The sequence below is a fragment of the Aulonocara sp. 'chitande type north' Nkhata Bay genome, linkage group LG7 (assembly GCF_057382095.1).
Source record: "Aulonocara sp. 'chitande type north' Nkhata Bay isolate Kocher_YH1m ecotype deep benthic linkage group LG7, A_spYH_male_GT1.1, whole genome shotgun sequence".
NCBI lineage: Eukaryota > Metazoa > Chordata > Actinopteri > Cichliformes > Cichlidae > Aulonocara > Aulonocara sp. 'chitande type north' Nkhata Bay.
Window position 1 is genome coordinate 28,220,559 of NC_141350.1, and position 21,328 is coordinate 28,241,886.

General features: G+C 41.8%; 1 protein-coding gene across 3 annotated transcripts; it reads left to right on the plus strand.

Annotated features, from left to right (window-relative positions):
- The first annotated feature begins 5,697 nt into the window (after positions 1–5,697).
- rnf224 (ring finger protein 224) lies at positions 5,698–19,675 on the plus strand. 3 transcript variants are annotated; one of them, XM_086302445.1, is made up of 3 exons: positions 5,698–5,906; positions 18,859–19,101; positions 19,344–19,675. In XM_086302445.1, exons 2-3 carry the CDS (start codon positions 18,865–18,867, stop codon positions 19,665–19,667), a joined length of 561 nt encoding a protein of 186 aa, XP_086158571.1. In that variant the 5' UTR covers positions 5,698–5,906; positions 18,859–18,864; the 3' UTR covers positions 19,668–19,675. The 3 variants fall into 3 exon arrangements, with proteins under 3 accessions (XP_086158571.1, XP_086158572.1, XP_086158570.1); XM_086302446.1 differs by lacking the exon at positions 5,698–5,906 and adding an exon at positions 8,177–8,271; XM_086302444.1 differs by lacking the exon at positions 5,698–5,906 and having other exon boundaries at positions 18,718–19,101.
- Positions 19,676–21,328: the final 1,653 nt, after the last annotated feature.

Here is a 21,328-nt window from a genome sequence, read left to right on the forward strand (position 1 = left end):
GAGAAAGCCCCAGTGTTCCCCCAGATAAGCTGGAGGATGTGGCTGGGGAGAGGGAGGGCCTCTGCTGCCCCTGCCCTGGGTAAGAGGAAGAAAATCGATAATTGTTGTTACTTTTCAGGTAATGGAAGACATTTGTTACACCTGACTCTGACCTGGACTCAAACAGGACGTTGGGATGAAATATTAGGTTTTATTGCAGGCAAAGAGGATAAACAGGTAGTATTGTAAGGCAGAATTTCCAGAGTGACATTTGCAGAGGAGCAGGCAGGTTATCCACTGAATTCTCTCCACAGTTATTTTCACTGAAGCTTCACCTTCAGATTGTCCTGAGTAAAAACAAAATACAGTTTTTAAATAATGAATTCAGCTATTAAGGGGAAAAAGGAGAAAGAACAGTCTAAAAAGTGATTGCCCCTCTTGATAAATCATAAATTTATGGCAATTAAACATATTTTTTGGAAAACCGAGATAGGTTTCACTTCCACACCCAGGCCTCAATATTTTCAGACCTGCCAGACATAGGTATTGAATAGTTTTCTTGTTTAATTAATACCATAACTCAAAAATGTATTTTTTTCATGGTTCTGAGTCTCTTACCCAGTGTTTCATGTTTTGAATCTTGTTAATTCATTATTGTTTTGATTTGAAGAAGTGGGCTTGTTTCTATTGATTCTAATTTAATTACGATTGATTTCCTTGTGTTTAGAAGTTTTTCAATTTCTTTTTAGTTCCCTACTATATTATTTGAGATTTTTAATTTAGTCATAAAAGACTTTAGGATTATTAGTTTACATCCTGTTCCCTTAGTCTCATCTTTGTGTTTCTTACCTTAGTGCAGTGCTTCCCAAACCTTTTCCAGCCACGTACCCCTTGAGACATGTCACCCTCAGCCGCATACCCCCTACTACGAACGACTCTTAATTAGTGTCTATAAATACATTGCAATATCGCATGCATAAAGATAAATACTGCACAGTCGATTATTTCTCACCACCAAATGAATTTATCAATATTTTTTAGTAATGACAGAGTTTTAATAACAAACTTTACTACTTAATACTAGCAGTGTATCAAAGGATTTATTAGAATTCACTTTTTTGTCGAGAGCATAAAGGCCATGAACTTTCATTAAACAGAACTTTATTTAATGTGATGGATGTGCTTGAGCAGAGGCACACAGCTCTTCAATGTTTGGCTCAATTTGGGAAAGGCTGAGTCTTAAATCGTTTTCCACACAAAGTCTTGCTCTGTATTTTGTTTTCATGTTTGTTAAAGCAGAAAATCCCTTTTCGCATAAGTATGTGGTGGCGAAAGGCATCAGAGTCTTGACAGCGCGCTTAGCCAGCGCGGGCTGTTCAGTGCGCAGCCCTATCCAGAAATCCGCCAGGTTCTTTTGAGCGTGTTCAACTTTTAGAGATCCATCTGTGGCGATTTCAATTAGGCTCTCCTGGTCAGACGGTGATAACGAAGTAGGCACGGCGGTGAACGGGTGACGTATCCAATCATTTGAGCCGTCCGTCTCTGGGAAGTATCGGCGTAACTGCACCGCCAGCTCCTCAAGGTGCACGTTACATTCGCGCTTTACACTTTTAGATAGTGTGAGATCATTAGAGCACAGAAAATCATGCAGCACAGGAAAGACTTCAGTGTTGTTTGTATCCAAGCAGTTCTTCCAAAGGTTTAACTTCTTTATCATGGCCTCAACTTTATCTTGAACATTGAATATAGTTGCAGAAACGCCTTGTAATCCGAGATTGAGCTCGTTCAGACGAGAAAATATATCACACAGATAAGCCAGGCAGGTAAGGTACTCTTCATCATGCAAATGTTCAGACAGCTCAAAGGGATGGTTACTGAAGAAAACTTTAAGTTCATCCCTCAACTCAAAGAAACGGGTCAGCACTTTCCCTCTAGATAGCCAGCGAACCTCTGTGTGGAGTAATAATGTCTCATGCTCGCTGCCCATCTCATTGCACAACGCAGCAAATAAGCGGGAGTTCAGCGGCCTGGCTTTCACAAAGTTAACCATTTTTACACTCGTGTCCAAAACATGTTTCAAACGGACAGGTATTCCCTTTGCAGCAAGAGCCTCTCGGTGGATGCTGCAGTGTACCCAGGAGGCATCTGGCGCGACTGCTTGCACACGCGAAACCACACCTCCGTGTCTCCCAGTCATGGCCCGTGCGCCATCAGTACAGATGCCAACACATCTGTCCCACACGAGTCCATGTGTGTTCATGAATGTGTCCAGCTTTTGAAAAATATCTGCGGCAGTTGTCCTTTGTTCCAGCGGTTTACAGAACAGCATGTCCTCCTTGATGGTTCCTTCATGAATGTAGCGCACATATACGAGAAGATGCGCCAGGCCAGCCACATCCGTGGACTCATCTAGCTGTATTGCATAACATTCACTGTGGCGTATGCGCAGAAGTAGCTGCTGTAAAACATTTTCTGACATTGCATTGATGCGCCGTAAGACAGTATTGTTTGATGATGGAATGGACTGTATCGTCTTTTTTGCCTTTTCCCCCAACATTGTCCCTACCATATCTAAAGCAGCAGGGAGAATGAGGTCCTCCACAATAGTGTGGGGTTTGTTGTTTTTAGCCACTCTGTAACTGACCATGTAAGATGCTTGTAGTCTGTTTTTATTCATAAGATCTGGCACCTGAATGCAGGTTTTACTTGTTGAAAGTGATTTTAGCTGTCGCTCAAAATATTCCCTTGGTTTATTTTTCAAATGGGGATGATTTGTCTCTAAATGTCTGCGCAAAAGTGAAGGTTTCATTGAGTTCTGAGACAATACTTTTGCACAAATAACACACTGTGGCCGGGGAAATCCACCAATATTTATACACGTAAACCCCAGCGAAATATAATTGTCATCATATTTGCGCTTCTTTGATGAGGTTGTGTTACAGTCCGTGCTGTCATGCTTTCTCCCACTTTGACGCTCCGCATCAGACACTTCATCACTTTCCACATGGCTGGCTCCAGCTATGCTAGCCACTTGGCTAGTAACCACAGATACATCCCTGCTAGCACTGCTAGCATCCAAATCTGACGAACACATTGTTGTTGAACAATCACCTGTGCGGTCACTGGAAAATGCATCTTCAGATATGAGCTTATTGGTTGTTGTGGCCGGTGTCTCTGTGGTAGGGCCTTTTTTTCTTGTTAACCACTTGTCCATTTTCGCGCTGCACTGAATGCTTGGAGGCAACTTCAACTGTTAGGTGTCAGTCATTTGGGCAAATCACGCCCATGTATTTTGTCAGAGCTATTTTTTTGCTGAACACCAGAGGGTGGTATATAGTCATGTATTTGACAGGCAAAAAAAACTGCATTAGCGCAAATTTCGGCTTTTAAAACTTTTGATCCCCACTCCAACCCCAACCCACGCGTACCCCCTACAGCCACTTGCGTACCCCCGAGGGTACGCGTACGGTAGTTTGGGAACTACTGCCTTAGTGTATTCCAAGTTAAGTGTGTCACGTTGCCTACGGCTGTGTCTCAACTCAGGGGCTGCATCCATCGGAGGCCGCATTTGAAGGCCGGTTACGTCACAGCGACACGACGAAGGCTGTCCCAATTCAAAGGCTGCTCCAAATGCAGCTGACAAATGCGTCCTTCATTTCCCCAAATTTGAAGGATGGGTCGGGTGTATCCTTCGTGGCCCAACCTATCCCAGAATTCATAGCACGGCCCAACCAATTCCAGTTTCCAACAATGACGGCAGCTACTTAGTTGTAATATTACTCTTATTAGTCTTGTCAATACTTTATTAATTAAATTATTATTTATAATATTTTTATACAAGCATCAAAATACTTTTCAAACGTGGCAATGGCAGAGGAGCACGGCTTAAGAGTTTGAAATATTTCTCTTTCTGGGTCACAAAAAAAACTTTTAACATATTTTCAGGCGAGAATGTAGCTTCAATATCTAGCTTCAATGTAAACTTCAAATATCTTCTCGGTTTATCAAGACATCACATATTTGCAAAAGTAAATAAGTCCAGTTTCACTTTTCATATCACCAAGCTTTTTGATCAATTGTCTTCTTTCAGCATCATATTTCTGACAATGCATTAAAACATGTTCTATTGTTTCTTCTTCTGTATTGCAGTCACACTTTCCTGTACGGTGTTTCCCTATTAAAAACAACGTGCTATTCACAGAGCTTTATATGTTCACCAAAGACGGTAGAAGTGTTAGAAAAACACACAAAAAAGGACAGTTGGACCAAAGGAGTCAAAGTTCAATGAGGGCCCAGTCTGAGTTTAAGTTTGAATTTAACCCCAAATTTAAGAGTTTAAAACATTCATGAAACTCATTTAAATCTGATGTGAAATAGTTAGGCCTAATTAGAGTGTGTAAGGAGTTTCCTGCCTTGTTTATTTGAAGCAGCATTCAGGTGACACCCAGGTGGATTTAATCTACTCTAAACCTGTAGCCACAATCCCCTGTTAGAATCGCATCTTTTCTATCGATCTGCAAGTGAGGGTCTGAAATGCTGGGCTATGATCCTGAGGTCTCTCAGAGTCACCTCAGGGCTAATGCTAAAACAGGAAGTCCAGTCTGAGCATCAGATATATATAGAAAAGTCACTTTAGTTTCTCTCTGAGATGAACAAAGAAGAGGAAACAGTGAAAGAAGGAGTCCGGTGATCAGTCAGGTGAGCTCCTCACCTTCACTAGATTTACTCACACACTCACACAGTTCCAGTTTCTCTCTGAACCTCTGAATGAGCTGCTGAGTTGAGACAGTGGTATTGTTTCCTGTAACATCAGAATGTGACCGATGAGATGTCAAACCCAGAGAGACCTGCAGGGGGCACTCCAAACCTGCTCACAGGAAACAGGTTGCTCTGAAAAGAACTCTGGTCGTATGTTTTTTTCTGTCTGGCTGAAGTTACAAGTATCTCTCTGTGTGTGTGCAGCGTTTTTCTCACTCAGAGAAAAATTCATGTGGCCCTAAAGGTGTGCAGACAGGGGATCAGAACAAAAAACTGCAGGTGAAACATAAACACTCCTCTGTACACCAGCTGCCTCCTCCTCCTCAGGCTCATCCTTCTTATGTGGCTCCTCCTCTCATCTCCAACTCTTTCTCTCTTGCTCACTCTCTCTGTTGCTAGGCGACCTTAGTTTATACTGAGCTGTAACCTGATAGGTTGACACAGAAACCAGAAAATAGTTGTACTTTCTATTGTATTTATATTGTACTATTGCTTGTTTGATATGCTTTTATATTTCCTCTATGTTGCTATATTGTTTGTTTGACATGTCTTCATGTGAAGCACTTTGTAACAGCGTTTTTGTCTTAAAAAGTGCTATATAAATAAATTTTACTTACTTTACTTACTATTGGCTGATCAGGTTACAGGTGAAATTGTTGGGTTTTTTCATGTAAGAAGTTTCAGTTTGTCTCTTTCCTGAAACTAGTTTTTATTTTCACTGTCAGTACTTACTGATGAGTTTTTAGATTTGACCTGTTATATTTTCTATGTGTTTATTTTCACTGTGTAACTAATGAATACTGATTTAAACAGCTGTGCAGTCTTCATGTTTTATGCTTTTAAGATTGGTGTGTTATTTGACTCTGAGAGAGCTGCGAGTCGACACCAAACAGGATGAATTATTGATAAAGACGAGTCTCTCTCTGAGGAAGGAGTAAAATTGACACAAAGACCAAATAAAGGAGCAGAGAGAACAACAAGAGAAAGCTTAAGAAACAGGAATAAAAAAAGTAAAACAACACGAGGAAGATACAAACCAATAAGAGACAACAGAAGAACTGAAGAACAACACCAGAGAGAAAATAAGAGGATTAAAGAGATAAAGACAAAAAAATAAAAGAGGAAAAGGAGAAGATGTGAAGGACAAAATCTGGAAAAGGTAAAACCAGGTGGGTTTCTGTTCCAATCAATCAGAACGTAGGAGGTGAAATGCAAATAAACCCAAAAATAGGGTTTTGATTTTTGAGCCCTTATAGTAAGTACAGAGGATATGCAAATGTATTTTTCAGGTCTGCTCAGTTTTAGTTTTATAGCAACATTCACAGTCTAAGACTGAACCTGGTTTCTGTGAGTGGATGAAAGCATCGGTGTGATAGATCTGTAGAGGAGCAGCCAGCGTTGGTACCCTGATGTCTAGAATTAAAACTGTGATGATGATGCAGAGAGCGTGTGGTGTACTCAGGTGTGGTTTGCAACTTTGACCTTTTGCTGGAGGTATGAGTTATACACTCAGTCTTGATAATCATGATGTGATGAAATACAGTTATCACACGTGGTCATTGTGAGCGCTTGAAGTTTAACTTTCACACAGTCTGTCAGGGTCTGGTCTGTGACCCAGTGCTCTCATTTGGTTTTGATCTCTTTTGCTATATTTTGAAGATAATGTTCGAGGTTAATTATTTAGTTGCCTCAAGTTTAATCTAGCTATGTTACACTTACGTCTTCTGGTTAGTCTAATGTATTTCTTGTCTGTGATTTCAGGTTGTCAAGATTGTATTGCCACGTCTGCGTCTCATGTTTCCTGTTTTACTTTGAAGAGGTCTTGTGTTTCTATGTTCGTTGTGTTTAGTTTTACTCTTCCTCTGTGACATCGTTATGTTCATTTGTGTCAGCTGTTTTCCCATGTGTTTCCACTTCCCATGATCAGCTCCTGTGTGCTTTTAGTCTCTGTGTGTTCATTCATTTTTTGTTTGAGCATCTGTTATTCTATCTAGTCTCCATGATTATGCATTCATGCCAGGTCTGTATGTCTATGTCCGTGTTCCAGGGTTTTGTTATGTTTCGCTCAGCCAGTTTAGATTATGATTTAGAAAGGGGGAAAACTAAATCCAGCCTTTAATAAACGGCTCGTTTTTCAGTTAATAATACGTTTTGTTATTTTGTGTGTCCGCACTTGGGTCCACCTTCTTCACTCCTTACAGTCTGCCTCAGCCAGACTGTGACACAGTCAGTGCAGATGGGAATATAATTTAAAGAGTTTAACTTGAGCAGTCTAAAGCAAGCTGATTTGGGGTGATATGGTACTATAAGGTCATTAAGATAAGATGGGGTTTGATTATTTAAGACCCTCTATTTGAAGAGCAGAATTTTAAATTTGATTCTAAATTTAACAGATGAAGGGAAGCCAGTATGGGAGTAATATACACTCTCTCTAGTCCCTCTCAGTACTCTTGCTGCAGCATTTTGGATTAACTGAAGGCTTTTCAGGGAGTTGTTAGGAAATCCTGATAATAAAGAATTACAGTAGTCCAGCCTAGAAGTAATAAATGCATGAACTAGTTTCTCGGAGTCACTCAGAGCCAGGATGTTTCTAATTTTAGAGATATTATGCAAAAATATGTCAATATATGCCAGAGTAAGAATCTGGTTAGATGCCATATTTCTAAGATTTTCAGGGCTGAGAATCATGACCTCAGTTTTATCTGAATTTAGAAGCAGAAAGTTAGAGGTCACCCAGGCCCCTTTTTGTCTTTAAAACATTCCTGCAGTCTAATTGGTGTGTGTTATCTGGCTTGAATAGAATGAATAGATAAAGTTGAATGTCATCTGCAAAGCAGTGTACCGTATTTTCCGTACTTTAAGGTGCACTTAAAATCCTTTAATTTTCTCAAAAATTGACAGTGCGCCTTATGTATGAATTCTGGTTGTGCTTACTGACCTCGAACCGACTTTGTGTGAAACACGGCGCTCAAATCTGTCAAACGACGGTCCCAAAGTCAAACGAACACTGCGGCATCACTGAGAGTTAAAAACTGTCTAAATTCTTTCATCTTTAATAAAATTATCGGTGTTGCTGCTTTACCAGGTGTAACAATTAAGTTTAACATCCAGGCATCCATGAAAACAGAATTTATTAAATTTAACTGAGTTACATGTTAGCAGGAAGTTGGCTCGCTATTTTCCACCTAAACATGATATAGCATGTTCTGAGTAAGATTTCTGAAAAATTTAAACGTACAGCTCTGCTATCACTCTCGACTCGACATAAATGAAGACAGAAAACTAAACAGCAGTGACTTTTTTTTTTAGGGTTACTGAAGTTGGGCTAGCTGGTATATAATGATGTGCTACTGATCGCTAGCAACACAGCTATGTTAGCATAACAAACACAGTGAAGCTAACTTTTTCCACTCGATAAAATTTAACATGAAGGTTCCCGATGGTTAGAAACAAATGCAATCGCATGGCAGGATGCTGTAAAAAGACCAAACGTCAGTCAGGAGAACAACTGAGATAATCCATCCACAATACGAGGTTAGTCATTAATATACTGAGACAACATGAGACTAGAGCAGCTTCGAGAGAACTCAACATTAATGAATCAATGGTAAGGAAGTGGAGGAAGCAAGAAGAACGAGTTGAGTAAAGTTTGACTTATCTGACTGTTTTGTTTCGCTTAAGGCGCCTTATAATCCTGTGCGCCTTATGGTTTGAAAAATACGGTAAATGTATGCTATGCCTTCTGTTAACACTATCTAAGGGAATCATGTATAATGTAAACAGAACTGGTCCTACCACTGAACCCTGTGGAACTCTATAATTAACCTCAGCGTGAGAAGGCTCTCCATTTACATAAACAAATTGGACTCTGTTAGATATGATACAGTACCTGTAAAACCTACAACATGCTCTAATCGTTCTAATAGAATATTATATAGGAAGTAATTAATGAAAGTAACTGAGAAAGACCGATTAGAGAAAAATAATAAATTATCAGTGCTACTGAAAGTAGCTGTACATAACATCGTTAGATAATTATGAGTAATTTTTTCTCTAATAGTTAAAAAGTGTTTGTAAAGAAGTTCATGAAGTCATTACTAGGGATGGGTATCGTTTAGGTTTTATCCGATACCGGTGCCAAAATCGGTACTTTTGAAACGGTGCCGGTGCTCAAACCGGTGCTTAAAGAATAGAGAACACAAAATTGGTCCAAAAACCTCTCATGCTCAGCTGTTTTTTTGTAAAAAGATAACAATGTTAGCCTTTTCTGCAGCTATGGGGCATATATGGTATGATTCTTGGCTGGAAGCAGTGCTTAAACAATGGAAAAAACACAAACTTTGTCCAAAAACCTCTCATGTTTAACTGTTTTCCACTTTTTCTTTGGTCATTTTAGCCTTTTTGGCCAGGGTGAAGGGAGTATCTGCCATCAAACAAGAAGACAGCCGCATGTAGCTATGATGATGTTTGCTAGTTCACCTTACATGCATTAATGTAATAACGTGGTTAGCCTACTCAACGTAAATTACACACGAACAACATTTAGCTACTCACGCAGAGAAGAACGGCTGCTGCTGCCATCATCATCCGTCATCATTTCTGCTACACTGGCAGGGCTAGGGGCCAGGACTCTACTCTTCGTGTTTTTGGGGGATGTTGCATAACAGGCAACCCACCCGCAGTAGATGCGCTCGGTGTGAGGTCTCGCAGCAAGCTATCAAATACGGCGCATTTCTGGGCTTTTAAAAAAAACGCTATGCGTCGCCAGGTGTTTCATCGGATTTGAGGTGTTACCTCCTTTGACAGTATCACAGTATCAGCTTAAAGCACTTGTTGCTGCTGAGTTTGCTCTAAAAGAACGTACGTACCTGGGCCCGCCTACTATTCTCAGAAACGTAAAATGATTGGCTAGAAGTGTATCACAGCTCAGGAAAAAAAAAGCACCGAAATAAAGCACCGAAATGTGCGCTGCTTTTCGGTCTGGTTACTACCGTTTATGTCAGAACCGGTGCGACACCGGTACCCATCCCTAGTCATTACTAGTTGCAGCTGTACGACTGCTAACAGGCATGCATGAAACTCCTGTCGTGGCCTGACTGCACTGGCTGCCTGTGTGTTTTAGAGTTCATTTTAAAATTCTTGTTTTTAAATGCTCTCACAATCTTGCCTCTCTGAGCTTCTTCAGCCCCACACACCCGGTCTCTCAGTAAAGCTAACCAGCTGCTCCTGGAAGTACTGAGATCCGGTAGGAAGCTCGGAGGGGACATGGCCTTTTCTATCGTTGCTACTAAATTATGGAATAACTCACCCTTGCATGTTAGAGAAGACCTTTCTCTGTCCACTAAAATTCCATTTTAAAGAAAATGATGACAATGATAGTGGTAAGATGGTCTAGCTTTACGGAGGGCTTTTTTGTAAAGCAGAAAACTATTTTTCCAGACTAAATATGATCTTCTAAATGACCACACCATTTCCTTTCCAGCATACGAGTTATCTGCCTTAAGGTGCACATTTGAGAGTTATACCAGGGAGTCTAGTACTTCTGATTTGAGGCTTTCTTTTTCACAGGAGCTACAATATCCAGAGTCATACATGGTGGAAAAAGTACCTCTGTTGGAGTAGCTTTCAGGTAGCTGATCTGGTCTGTGTTGGCACAAGGTGTTAAAGAAGATAAGAATGGGTGAATTATATCCTTAAACCTAATCACAGCACTTTCAGAAAGTGCTACTGTGATGACATCTAGTCCTCTATTCCTCACTGCTGTGTATTGTAAACGTTCTTGGGAAATGATCAGCCAAAAAATGCTTTTCAGGAAATGCCATTAAAAGTTCAGTTTCTATGCCATCTGTCAGAACAAGATCAAGAGTGTGATTAACCCTAACCCACAATGGACTGGTCTGGACCGGCTTTAGCTGGGAGATATTAAGGACACTGAATCTTCATATTTCTCAGCAAATTCAATTGAGCAGTGACAGGGTTGACCATTGAGTCCATTTCAAATGGGTCAATGAAACTCGGAGCCAACTTTTTTGACTCAGTACGAAGAGGAGTGTTCTTTGCCAACAATCAAACCTTTAGGTCAGTATGGTAGGCTGGAGCAGGTGTCCAGTGACAAAGTCACTGGAGTTCATGCTCAAGTTTTTTTTTTCCTCTTGTTTGATTTTGCCATTTGCTTTTGTATTTTTCCACCAGCCTGAATAAACGGCTTGCTTTTTGTTAAAGTTCAGTTCTTTCCCTTCTGAGTCTGCTTTTAGGTCCACTCCACAACACACCGGCCATTTGGCCATAACAGGGGATGCTGGACAGATGGTACAGAAAATTCAACTTCGATGGCTGGCAGGGCTGGACTGGCTATTGGGCATACTGGGCATTTGCCCGGTGGGCCACTTGTGATTTTTCGTTTTTATGGGCCGATAGGGTTCCTTTTTTTTTTTTCTTTTTTTTTTTTTTAAACGGTATAAATGAATGGTGGTGGCTTGGCCAGTTGGTCATGATTGACTCTGGGCTGGACCAATTACAGCCGACGAGGTCATACTTTAAAGTTGAGGTGAAAATGAACGCGATTTGTCCCGTACTACTTCAGCTAGAAAGTTGCTAATTCAATCACGAAGCTGATCAATGATCAACTTTTCTCTCTGCGCCAGAAAGAGGAAACCAGCGGAGGTCACACTAAACCGCAGCACGTTTAAGCTTGATCAGCTGTTGTTAGAACTTATTTAATATTACTTTCTAGTATCAGCTGATGTTTGCTGGAGCCACAGCTGTAAAAGCTGCTGGTCATGATATCGGGTTGGATATGTGGTGAGAGGGAAACATGAAGATGAAACCAGGAGATGTCCTTACTGAATTTTTTTTTCTTTTTTTTTGGGGGGGGACCCTATGCGACCCATATCAGATCATGGTCTGACAGTGTGAACGGCACAAATCTGATATTTTCAAATCCGATCTGGGTCACTTTCGTATGTGGTACTGAATCCGATACATATCAACAGGTTTGACCAGCCCACAACCCCCCCACCCTCACCCTCACCTTCACTACAGAGTCCTCTCCCCACTCTCCTGCCTCCCTCGCTTCCCCCCCCTTCCTGACACCATGACACCCCCCTCCTCCAATCCCTCTCTCAGCAGCAAGACATCTCCCCCCCTCCCCTCCTCCCAAACATCTCCCAGTGTCACAGTGGATCAGGTCAGGAGGCAACTGAGGAAGCTTCGCCCCAGAAAGGCAGCAGGCCCAGACAAGGTGTGTCCTAGGATGCTTAAGGCGTGTGCTGCTGAACTTGGGGAGCCGCTACAACGAGTCTTCAACCTCAGTCTGCGACTGGGGAGAGTGCCCGCCCTATGGAAGACATCCTGCATCGTCCCGGTCCCCAAAAAGAACCGGCCCAATGAGCTGAATGACTTCCGACCGGTGGCACTGACGTCACATCTTATGAAGACTCTAGAGCGGCTCTTCCTCAACCTCCTCCGACCACAGGTACAACATGCCCAGGACCCACTACAGTTTGCATACAAGGTGGGTGTCGGAGTGGAGGATGCCATCCTGTACCTCCTACACAGAGCCCACTCACACCTGGATGGGGGAAAAGGCACGGTCAGGATCCTGTTTCTTGACTTTTCCAGTGCCTTTAATACCATCCGGCCCTGTATGCTTCAGGAAAAACTGAACAGGATGGAGGTGGACCCCTGCCTGGTGGCTTGGATCTCCGACTACCTCACCGACAGACCACAGTACGTCAGGCTGAAGGACATCACGTCTGACACAGTGGTCAGCAGCACAGGAGCACCACAGGGAACTGTGCTGTCCCCTCTTCTCTTCACCCTGTACACCTCTGACTTCTGCTACAACTCTGAATTATGCCATATTCAGAAGTTTGCAGATGACACGGCCATCATGGGGTGTATCTGGGATGATCAGGAAGAGGAGTACAGAAGTCTGGTGAGGAACTTTGTCGCATGGAGTCACACAAACCACCTGCAACTCAAAACCTCAAAGACTATGGAACTGGTTGTGGACTTCGGGAGGTCCAGAGAAGGTCCACTGCCAGTTCAGATAGAGGGGGAGGAGGTGGAGGTGGTCAACAAGTACAAGTACCTCGGGCTGTGGGTGGACAATAAACTGGACTGGTCATGCAACACAGAGCACCTGTATAAAAAAGCCCAAAGCCGACTGTACTTCCTCAGGAGGCTGAGGTCTTTTAACATCTGCAGGAAGCTCCCGAGGATGTTTTACCAGTCGGTGGTTGCTGGAGTACTTTTCTATGCTGTGGTGTGCTGGGGGAGCAGCACAGCAAAGAGGGACTCAACCAGGCTGGAGAAACTGATCAGGAGGGCTAGCTCTGTGGTCGGCATGAAGCTGGACACTCTGGTGACAGTGGCAGAGAAAAGGACATTAAAGAAACTGATGGACATTATGGACAATGCTGGGCATCCTCTGCACACGGCCATTAACAATCAGAAGAGTCTGTTCAGTGACAGGTTGCTTCTCCCCAAGACAAGAACTAACAGACTTAAAAACTCCTTTGTCCCACACGCCATCAGACTGTTTAACTCCTCTCTGGAGGGGAGAGGGAGGGGAAACAGGAGGACAAAGGAGGGGGGGGAACAACTAAGCTGTAGTGCCTCTGCACCTCACTGTACAATACCTTGTGCAATACTTTTTGTAAATAGTCAACAGTGCAATAGACTCAATACTTGAAATGTGCAATTCACTTGTATTTTTATTTTTTATTCCTATTTATTCTATTTATCCCCTTTGTATACTTTATTTATATTTGTCTCTCTATCTATCTATCTATCTATCTATCTATCTATCTATCTATCTATCTATCTATCTATCTATCTATCTATCTATCTATCTATCTATCTATCTATCTATCTATCTATCTATCTATCTATCTATCTATCTATCTATCTATCTATCTATCTATCTATCTATCTATCTATCTATCTATCTATCTTGTGCTTTTTTTGGAAGTCGAATTTCCCAGAGGAACCCACCCGAGGGATTAATAAAGTTCTATCTTATCTTATGTGATGTTTTAGAAAGAGACTGCTGTTTGAACGGTCATGTTGCATTAAATCCGTCTTTTACGTCACTGACACAAGACAGACACCAATTATCAGCTCCGGAGACATTGTGAACGCTTCCTGGCCATCCAGTGTAGATGTCAGTGAAACTGTTGGGAAGACAACGTGAACATTTTATTTGTACTGTATAATCTGCAGATTCTGACAAATCTGCAACTATTCTTTGAAGCACCGCTCCTCTAAAACAGCAATAAGGATAATATTACGTTATCTACATTATTATGTAAATGACAAAAAACCTTAACGCAAAAATTGGGAAACGCAAAGTCCGAAGTCTTTATATTAAGGGCCATCAGTCAAACAATATTGTTTGCTCTGGGTCTAAACAGAGCGCATTGTGTGTGACGTCTTCTTTTGCGCATGCGGGCCGCTTTGAGCGTTCACACTAGAGCGCGTTTGCTGTCGCATTTTATTTGTAGTGTGAACAAGCAGACAAAAACATCGGATTTGATCAAAAAACCTGAATTGAGCATTAAGACCTGCAGTGTGAACGTAGCCAAAGAAATATTTTTCTTTCTTATTTAAAATGTCTAGCTTTTAATAAAAGCGAGACATTTGTGTTCCTCGTCGGTCCATCATGTTAAGTCCGCGTCTAAGTCTGTCATGTGTTTCATGTCTGCGTGTTCTATGTCGTCAGGCTCTCATTGCCATGTCTGCGTTAAGTTTCCTGTTTTATTCTGAAGAGGTCTGGTGTCCCATGTTCATTGTGCTTAATTTCACTTCCCCTGTAGCAGCATTATGTTTATTCCAGTCAGCTGTGTTCCCCTGTGTGTTTCCTTTTCCCTCGTCAACCTCATGTGCACTCATGTGGTCTGCTGTCATGCATTCATTGTCAGGCCATCTGTTGTTTCATGTATTCATGTCTAGCTTTGTTCATGTCCATGTCAGGGTTTTTCATGTTCTATTTTAGTTTACCCAGTTCAGGTTGATGTTTAGCTTTGGATTAGTTTGCCTTGCCCTTTGTTTTGTACTGTTAAAAGCAGCTCACTTTCTGTTAAGATTTTTGTTCTCGCGTGTCTGCACTTGGGTCCTCCTCCTCACTCCATGTAGTTAGCTTCCCCAACTGTGACACTCTGCATATATATGCTGCTTTAGTCAGCCCAGAGGAAAAGGGCACAGTGGAGGTTTTGGAGGTTTTCCACAAATGGTTTAAAAGTAGTATTAAGGGGCTGGTTTTTAAAGTAAAGTGTGAAATGTCTGTCTGTGGAATCTGTTCAGTTAAAGTTCGAACATGTAATTACAACAGGAACGTTGATCAAAGTGCTTTACAGGAGTACAAAATAACTTATATCAATATGAAATATTGCTCACATGGTTCAAACATTATCACTTCAGTTTTTATTAAGCAATTTGGAGGCTATCCAGGCACGGAAGTAAGGGTTCTAGTGGAGCAGAACACCATCCCTTCAGTTGAAGATAGATCTGAGTGTCATCAGCGTACGAATTGAAACAAATTTGATATTTTACGAAAATTAGACCTAGAGCCAGCATATAAACAGATAATAAAATTGGCCCCAATATAGATCCCTGAGGAACTCCACAAATAAGAGGGAATGATGAAGATGTAAAATCTCCAAAGTTCACAGAAAAACTCCTGTCACACAGGTATGACCTGAACCACTCTAGTAGAATGCCCTTAATGGTGCAATGCTCCACTCGTGAGAGCAACATGCTGTAGTCAACAGTATCAAACTGTCAGATCCAAAAGCAAAAGAACAGCTGAGTCACCACTTTTAAATGTGCAGTTTCAGTGTTTTAAAGAGCTGAAACAACATCATTTAGACAAGATCATCAGGCCATTTTCATAGTTTCTCCACCTGATCAAAACACAGGCTCAAACATATCAAAGACAGAAGAGCAGGTGAAGGCAGGGCCATCATAGATCAAAGCCATTTTATCTTATTGATTAAAAAAACTGCAAAAATCTTTCTGAAGAACTATTAATACAAGAAGATGGAGAAATATTCAGAGCAGAATCAATGACTGGAAAAAGGAGCCTGAGGATGTTACAAAGAGGCACAGTGTCAGTTTTCTGACTGACAGTTGTGAACAGGAGTTTTTTTGTTTTTTGTTTTTTTGGGTTTTTTTTGCTGGCCTTATGGAATGTGCATTTTGTAAGACTTTCACTTTCAAGAAGCCAACAACATTTAAATAAGTCACAAATGGGAATTTCAAACTCTCTGGCACACCATTTACTGCAAACTGCACAACATCTAATGTGTCTAATGCCTGTTGTGGCTGGGGTGCTAGGGGTCACCTGTGGTGGCCCTGGTTTTCCTGAGACAGGAGGATCTGGTAATGGCCTCCAGGGGTGGCAGAGGGCAGACAATGTGTTTTTAGTTTTTTTGTTTTTGGTGGTTTTTTTGGGCGGTGTTAATTACCCTCTGTGCAGCCTTCCTGTTCTAAGTCGTGGCCCCTGCGTACCAAACACCCAGGCATGAGGAGAGCATGCTCTCCACTGAGGAGCGGTAGAAGACCAGCAGCAGCTTCGGGTCCAGGTTATTCTTTCTCAGGACATGGAGGACGTTCAGCCACAAGGGTGATGGTGTTGTGGGTCCAGGAGAGTACAGTGGAGATGCCCAGAAACCTGAACGTGGGGACCGATCCCACCAGTTCACCATTTATAATGAGAGGGGAGTGGACCTGTCTGTGCCTCCATTATGAGTTCATTGGTTTTAAGGACGTTCAGCTTCAGGTTATTTTGTGAGCACCAGCAGGACAAATTCTCTGCCTCCACCCTGTACACTGTCTCATCTCCATCAGAGATGAGCCCAACCACCATGGGATCATCTTCAAATTTTATGCTTCTAAATTCAGATAAAACTGAGGTTACTCTACTCGGTCCTAAATAGAATAGAAATACAGTATCTAACCAGATACTTATTCTGCAGGGCATTACTGTTGCCAGTAGTAACCTGTGCCATATCATGGTTTTTGCCCAGTATATGTCCTTCAATGCACATATTAAACAAATATGTGGGACTGCTTTCTTCGATTTTCACAATATCACTAAAGATTCTGTCTCAGAGTGACACTGAAAAAATAGTTCATGTATTTATTACTTCTAGGCTGGACTACTGTAATTCATTATTATCAGGATGTCCTAAAAACTCCCTAACAAGCCTTCAGTTGATCCAAAATGCTGCAGCAAGGGTACTGACAGGGACGAGAAAGAGAGCGTATTTCTCCTTTATTGCTTTATCTTTATTGGTCCACTGACCCTGGAGACTAAGAGAAACCTGATAACAGAACAGATAAAGTCACCATGAGTGCTGCATGGCAGGCAAGTTCAGGACCCAAACGCAGGACTCAAAACAAAAGAGTGAACTAAGGGAGACAGCTACATTGCTGAAATAACGATATTTAAACATAGAAGCACTAATAACCAAATACTCAGAAATAAACAACTGGGAATAAACTAGGGAGCCGAGAAACACACAGCTAGTGGGACAACACAACAACAAGCAGAGGAAGACAAAGGGCTTAAATACACAGAGGGGTAGCGAGGGAAGTAGAACCACATGGGGAACACAGCTGGGAGAGAGCTAACATAAGCAGACAGGGAGGAAGCAAAACTGAATGCAGGACTTGGAACTGTCAAAATAAAACAGGAAATGTGAGACACGCACTAAGACACAGACTTGATGCTGTGACTGGGGAAGAAACAGACATGAGAACATAACTGACTAGGGAGACAGAACGGGAACGCTGTCTGGACACAGGAGATGCATGAACATAGAGATATGGGGGACTAGACATGACACGTGGAACCCAGAAGAGGTACCGAAGAAAATCAAAATCCTAGAAACTACAGAAAATAGCCAAGAAACTAGAAATACAAAGACTACACCATGAACAATGCTAAATAAATGAATATTCAGAAACCAGAAACCAAAGATCAAACACTTCATTAAATAAACTAAAGTTTTGGTGTAAATCAGGTGTTTCTTAGGCTCACAGTGTTGGGGAGTAACGGAATACGTGTACTGCCACTACCTATTTAAAATACAAAATACGAGTAACTGTATTCCCTTACAGTTACCGTTTTAAACGATGGTATTCAGAATACAGTTACTTTGTTGAAATGAATGGATTACACGGCGGTATTTTCCTGTTTCATAAGGCTATGAACTCTATATTTTTGGTGTCCACGCTGGTGGAAACCCAAACAAAACACGCATTAAGAGGCTCTAATGCCTGTGGCCCATGTCACCTCTACTTGCGGCCCGCATAATGACGTGAAGAAATATTTTAAAAAGTTATTCACAAAAATGATTTAATATGAAGGCAATAGGCAGAGTGTTACAGGCATTGCCCTAAAGAAAGTAGCCTCATGGGCAGTGTAGTCTGTGCTGCAGGGAGAATGGACTGCCATACCCGTGATGAGTCTGTGAGCGCGAGGGAAGGAGAAAGAGTCGAAAAGTAAGAGATGTCACCAACCAGAAACAGGAGATGGAAGCATGTAAATATATATATATATATATATATATATATATATATATATATATATATATACAAAGTTGACCCTGACAACAAAGTAAATCCAGTTTTCGGCTACAAGCCCAACACGGAACCCAACGTATTAGCCAGAGATCTCTTTACGGTTTTATGCCTTTACGGTTCGGAGCCGCGGACCTGTTTTATATACGCGCGGAATAGTTTTCTATATGAGATCGCTGCAAAAAGTGCAGCCTTACTAATGTCCACCCTACTGTTACTCATTTATATTAAGATTTAAAAATCTAGTTGGTATTGGTATGGCGAGTAACCTTCAGTAAAAGTAATAAATCACACAGCAATAGTACATTCATGTAGTTGTAAAAAGCATGATAATATATTAAGTAATCCAAAGTATTCAGAATACTTTACACTCATTGAGTAACGTAACGGAATATGTTACAAAATATATTTTGGGGCATGTATTCTGTAATCTGTAATGGAATACATTTCAAAAGTAACCTTCCCAACACTGGAGGCTCAAGTGGATTCTGTGATTGGTTTAATATGGATGGCCTTTTCTTCTTGTTCAATCAGATAAAAATGTCTGATGACAGAAAAGAAGAAGATGAGGAGGAAGAAGTCACCTGTCAGCCTCTTCCCCCTCCTCCAGCCTCTGTTGCCTTGGAGACAATGATGTCACTGAGGAGGCAGGATCTGGTGTGCATTGTGTGTTTCGGAAGCTACGACCTGGCAAAGCGGCTGCCTAGGCGACTACACTGTGGCCACACCTTCTGCCAGGCGTGTCTGAAGAGACTGAACACAGTCATCAACGAACAGGTGACTGATGACATCACAGACACTTATCTGAGTTTGTGAGAAGCGAAGGACGTGGAAGAGTAACAGGCATGCAAATGTGAGCAGCAGCAGTTAAAGACTGAATTAGAGCTGTGTCCACAGGTGATGTCTGACACACTTGAGAGGTCAGGGATGAGCAGATGAGGGGTTAATCAGACAGACATAAAGTTGAGGGGTCTGGTACAGAAGTTGTGTGTCTGTAGTCACTCCCCTGTGCTCCACAGGTGTGGATCCCGTGTCCTCAGTGCCGGCAGAACACGCCTTCACCCAGAGGAGGCGCCGCAGCTCTGGACCTGGACCTGGCCACCTTCCTGGGAGTGAAGGCCTGCACCTCCTCCTCCTCCTCCTCCTGGAGCTGCGGTCGCAGAGAGGGCCTGTCAGCAGCAGACGCAGCCCAGGACGGGAAGCTGTGGCTGGGGAAGGAGGCTGTGGATGATGGTTGGTCGCACGGAGGGCTGGCTGAGCCCCGCTTCCATCACTATGGCAACTGCTGTCCACCACTTTCCTATTGGTTGTGCTGCTGGTTCTGTTGCCCAGGGCGGGGCTAACAACAATTGGTGGGGCTAGAAGGGCTCAATGATGAAAGTTTAGTTCACTCTTTATTGGTCCCTGAGTTCCTCCTTAATGCAATTTAATCAAAGGGGATATTTTGACCGTTTCCAGTGAAGAGGTAAACAAGAACTAAAGATAATTTAATTACCATGGTAACTAGGCAACAAGTGCTTCACAACAAAATACCTGAACATGAAAAAGAGTTAACCAGAAACACAAACCTAAGAAATGACTTTTTAGCTGTGTTTTAAAAGTGACTTTGAGTCTACAGATCTGAACCTCGGGGGGAGAGCGTTCCAGAGTCTGGGGGCCACTATTGCAAAAGCTCTGACTCAGCCTTGTATGATGCACAGCCAGTAGGCCCTGATTAGATGACCTCAGGAACATCCTGGGTACCTATGGATGTAAAAGTTTACTGATGCAAGTTGGTGCATGAAGAGCTCCTTAAACCTTATGTTTAAGGCTGGAAATCACCTGTTACAGTTTCTGATCGCTTATAGCAGGTCATATAATTGTTGGCTTTTCTTTGTTTTCTCTGTAGTATTGTAGAGTCTTTACCTTACAATATAAAGCACCTTGAAAAAAAGTTACATTGAATTGAACTGGATTGAATTGAAATGCATGAATCACTAACCTGTGATCTTCCCTCACCCCTTGATAGCTTAGACTCCAGCTTACCCAGGACCCCAAACAAGACAAGCAGTACAAGTATGGATAGAGAATGGCTGAGAGGATGATGGATGATGATGGATTGATGGATGGATAGTGACTATGAAAGTATAGACCTGTCTCTGCTGTTTGACCTGGTAGTTACTAAAAATAATGGAGCTCTGTAAAATGTAAATAAAAGCAGAATGCAATGATCTGCCAATCATCGAATGCTTTTATTTTACTGAGAACACATGAAACATGTGAAAAGATATCTGTTGTTTTTTTTTTAGAATTTGATGTCAGCATATTTCAAAAAAGTTAGATAAGCTATAAACAACCTCAGACGTTTTAGTAAAACAGCAAATTAACATCTGCCATCTAATGATAATAATCCGTGATTGGGGTAAAAAAGATCTTCCCAGAGAAGGTTAGAGTTTCTGAGGTTTAAAAAAAAAGTTTAGAACTCACTGAAGAAATGAAGAAATGAAGATTTCTAATTGTATGCATCTGTAAGTATTGCCTGATATACAGCTGCAGATAATTAATAGCTGACCCACGATGTTTCACAGGGTCTTCTAAGGAGCCTTCCCTTCCTGTCCAGTTGATTTGTTTCCAAGTTCCTTAGACTACGATGACCTGGATGACTGAGACCTACACAGGCATATTTAAAGAGTCTTCTGATTGGTGGTAATGGCTGTGTTCTTCCACTGGGTGGGGCTGTAATGGTGCTGCAAACCTATCAGCTGATCAACTCCTAAGAAAGAAACTTGTGAGGTGAAAGTGAGCAGCTGTCTGAGAGACTGTATTCCTAAACAAGAAAGGAAAGCACACACACACACACACACACACACACACACACACACACACACCTGAATGGATTAACTACACTTTACTTAATCTATTTTACACATTCATGTACACTTGCAGTTTGGACACACCTTCTCATTTAATGTTTTTTCTTTATTTTCACAACTATTTACATTGTAGATTCTAACTGAAGGCATTC

Coding starts and splice junctions, on each gene's coding strand:
- rnf224 (XM_086302444.1), top strand. CDS start 18,718: ATGTTACAAAATATATTTTGGGGCATGTATTCTGTAATCTGTAATGGA. Junction 19,102..19,343: donor ACACAGTCATCAACGAACAG/GTGACTGATGAC, acceptor TGTGCTCCACAG/GTGTGGATCCCGTGTCCTCA.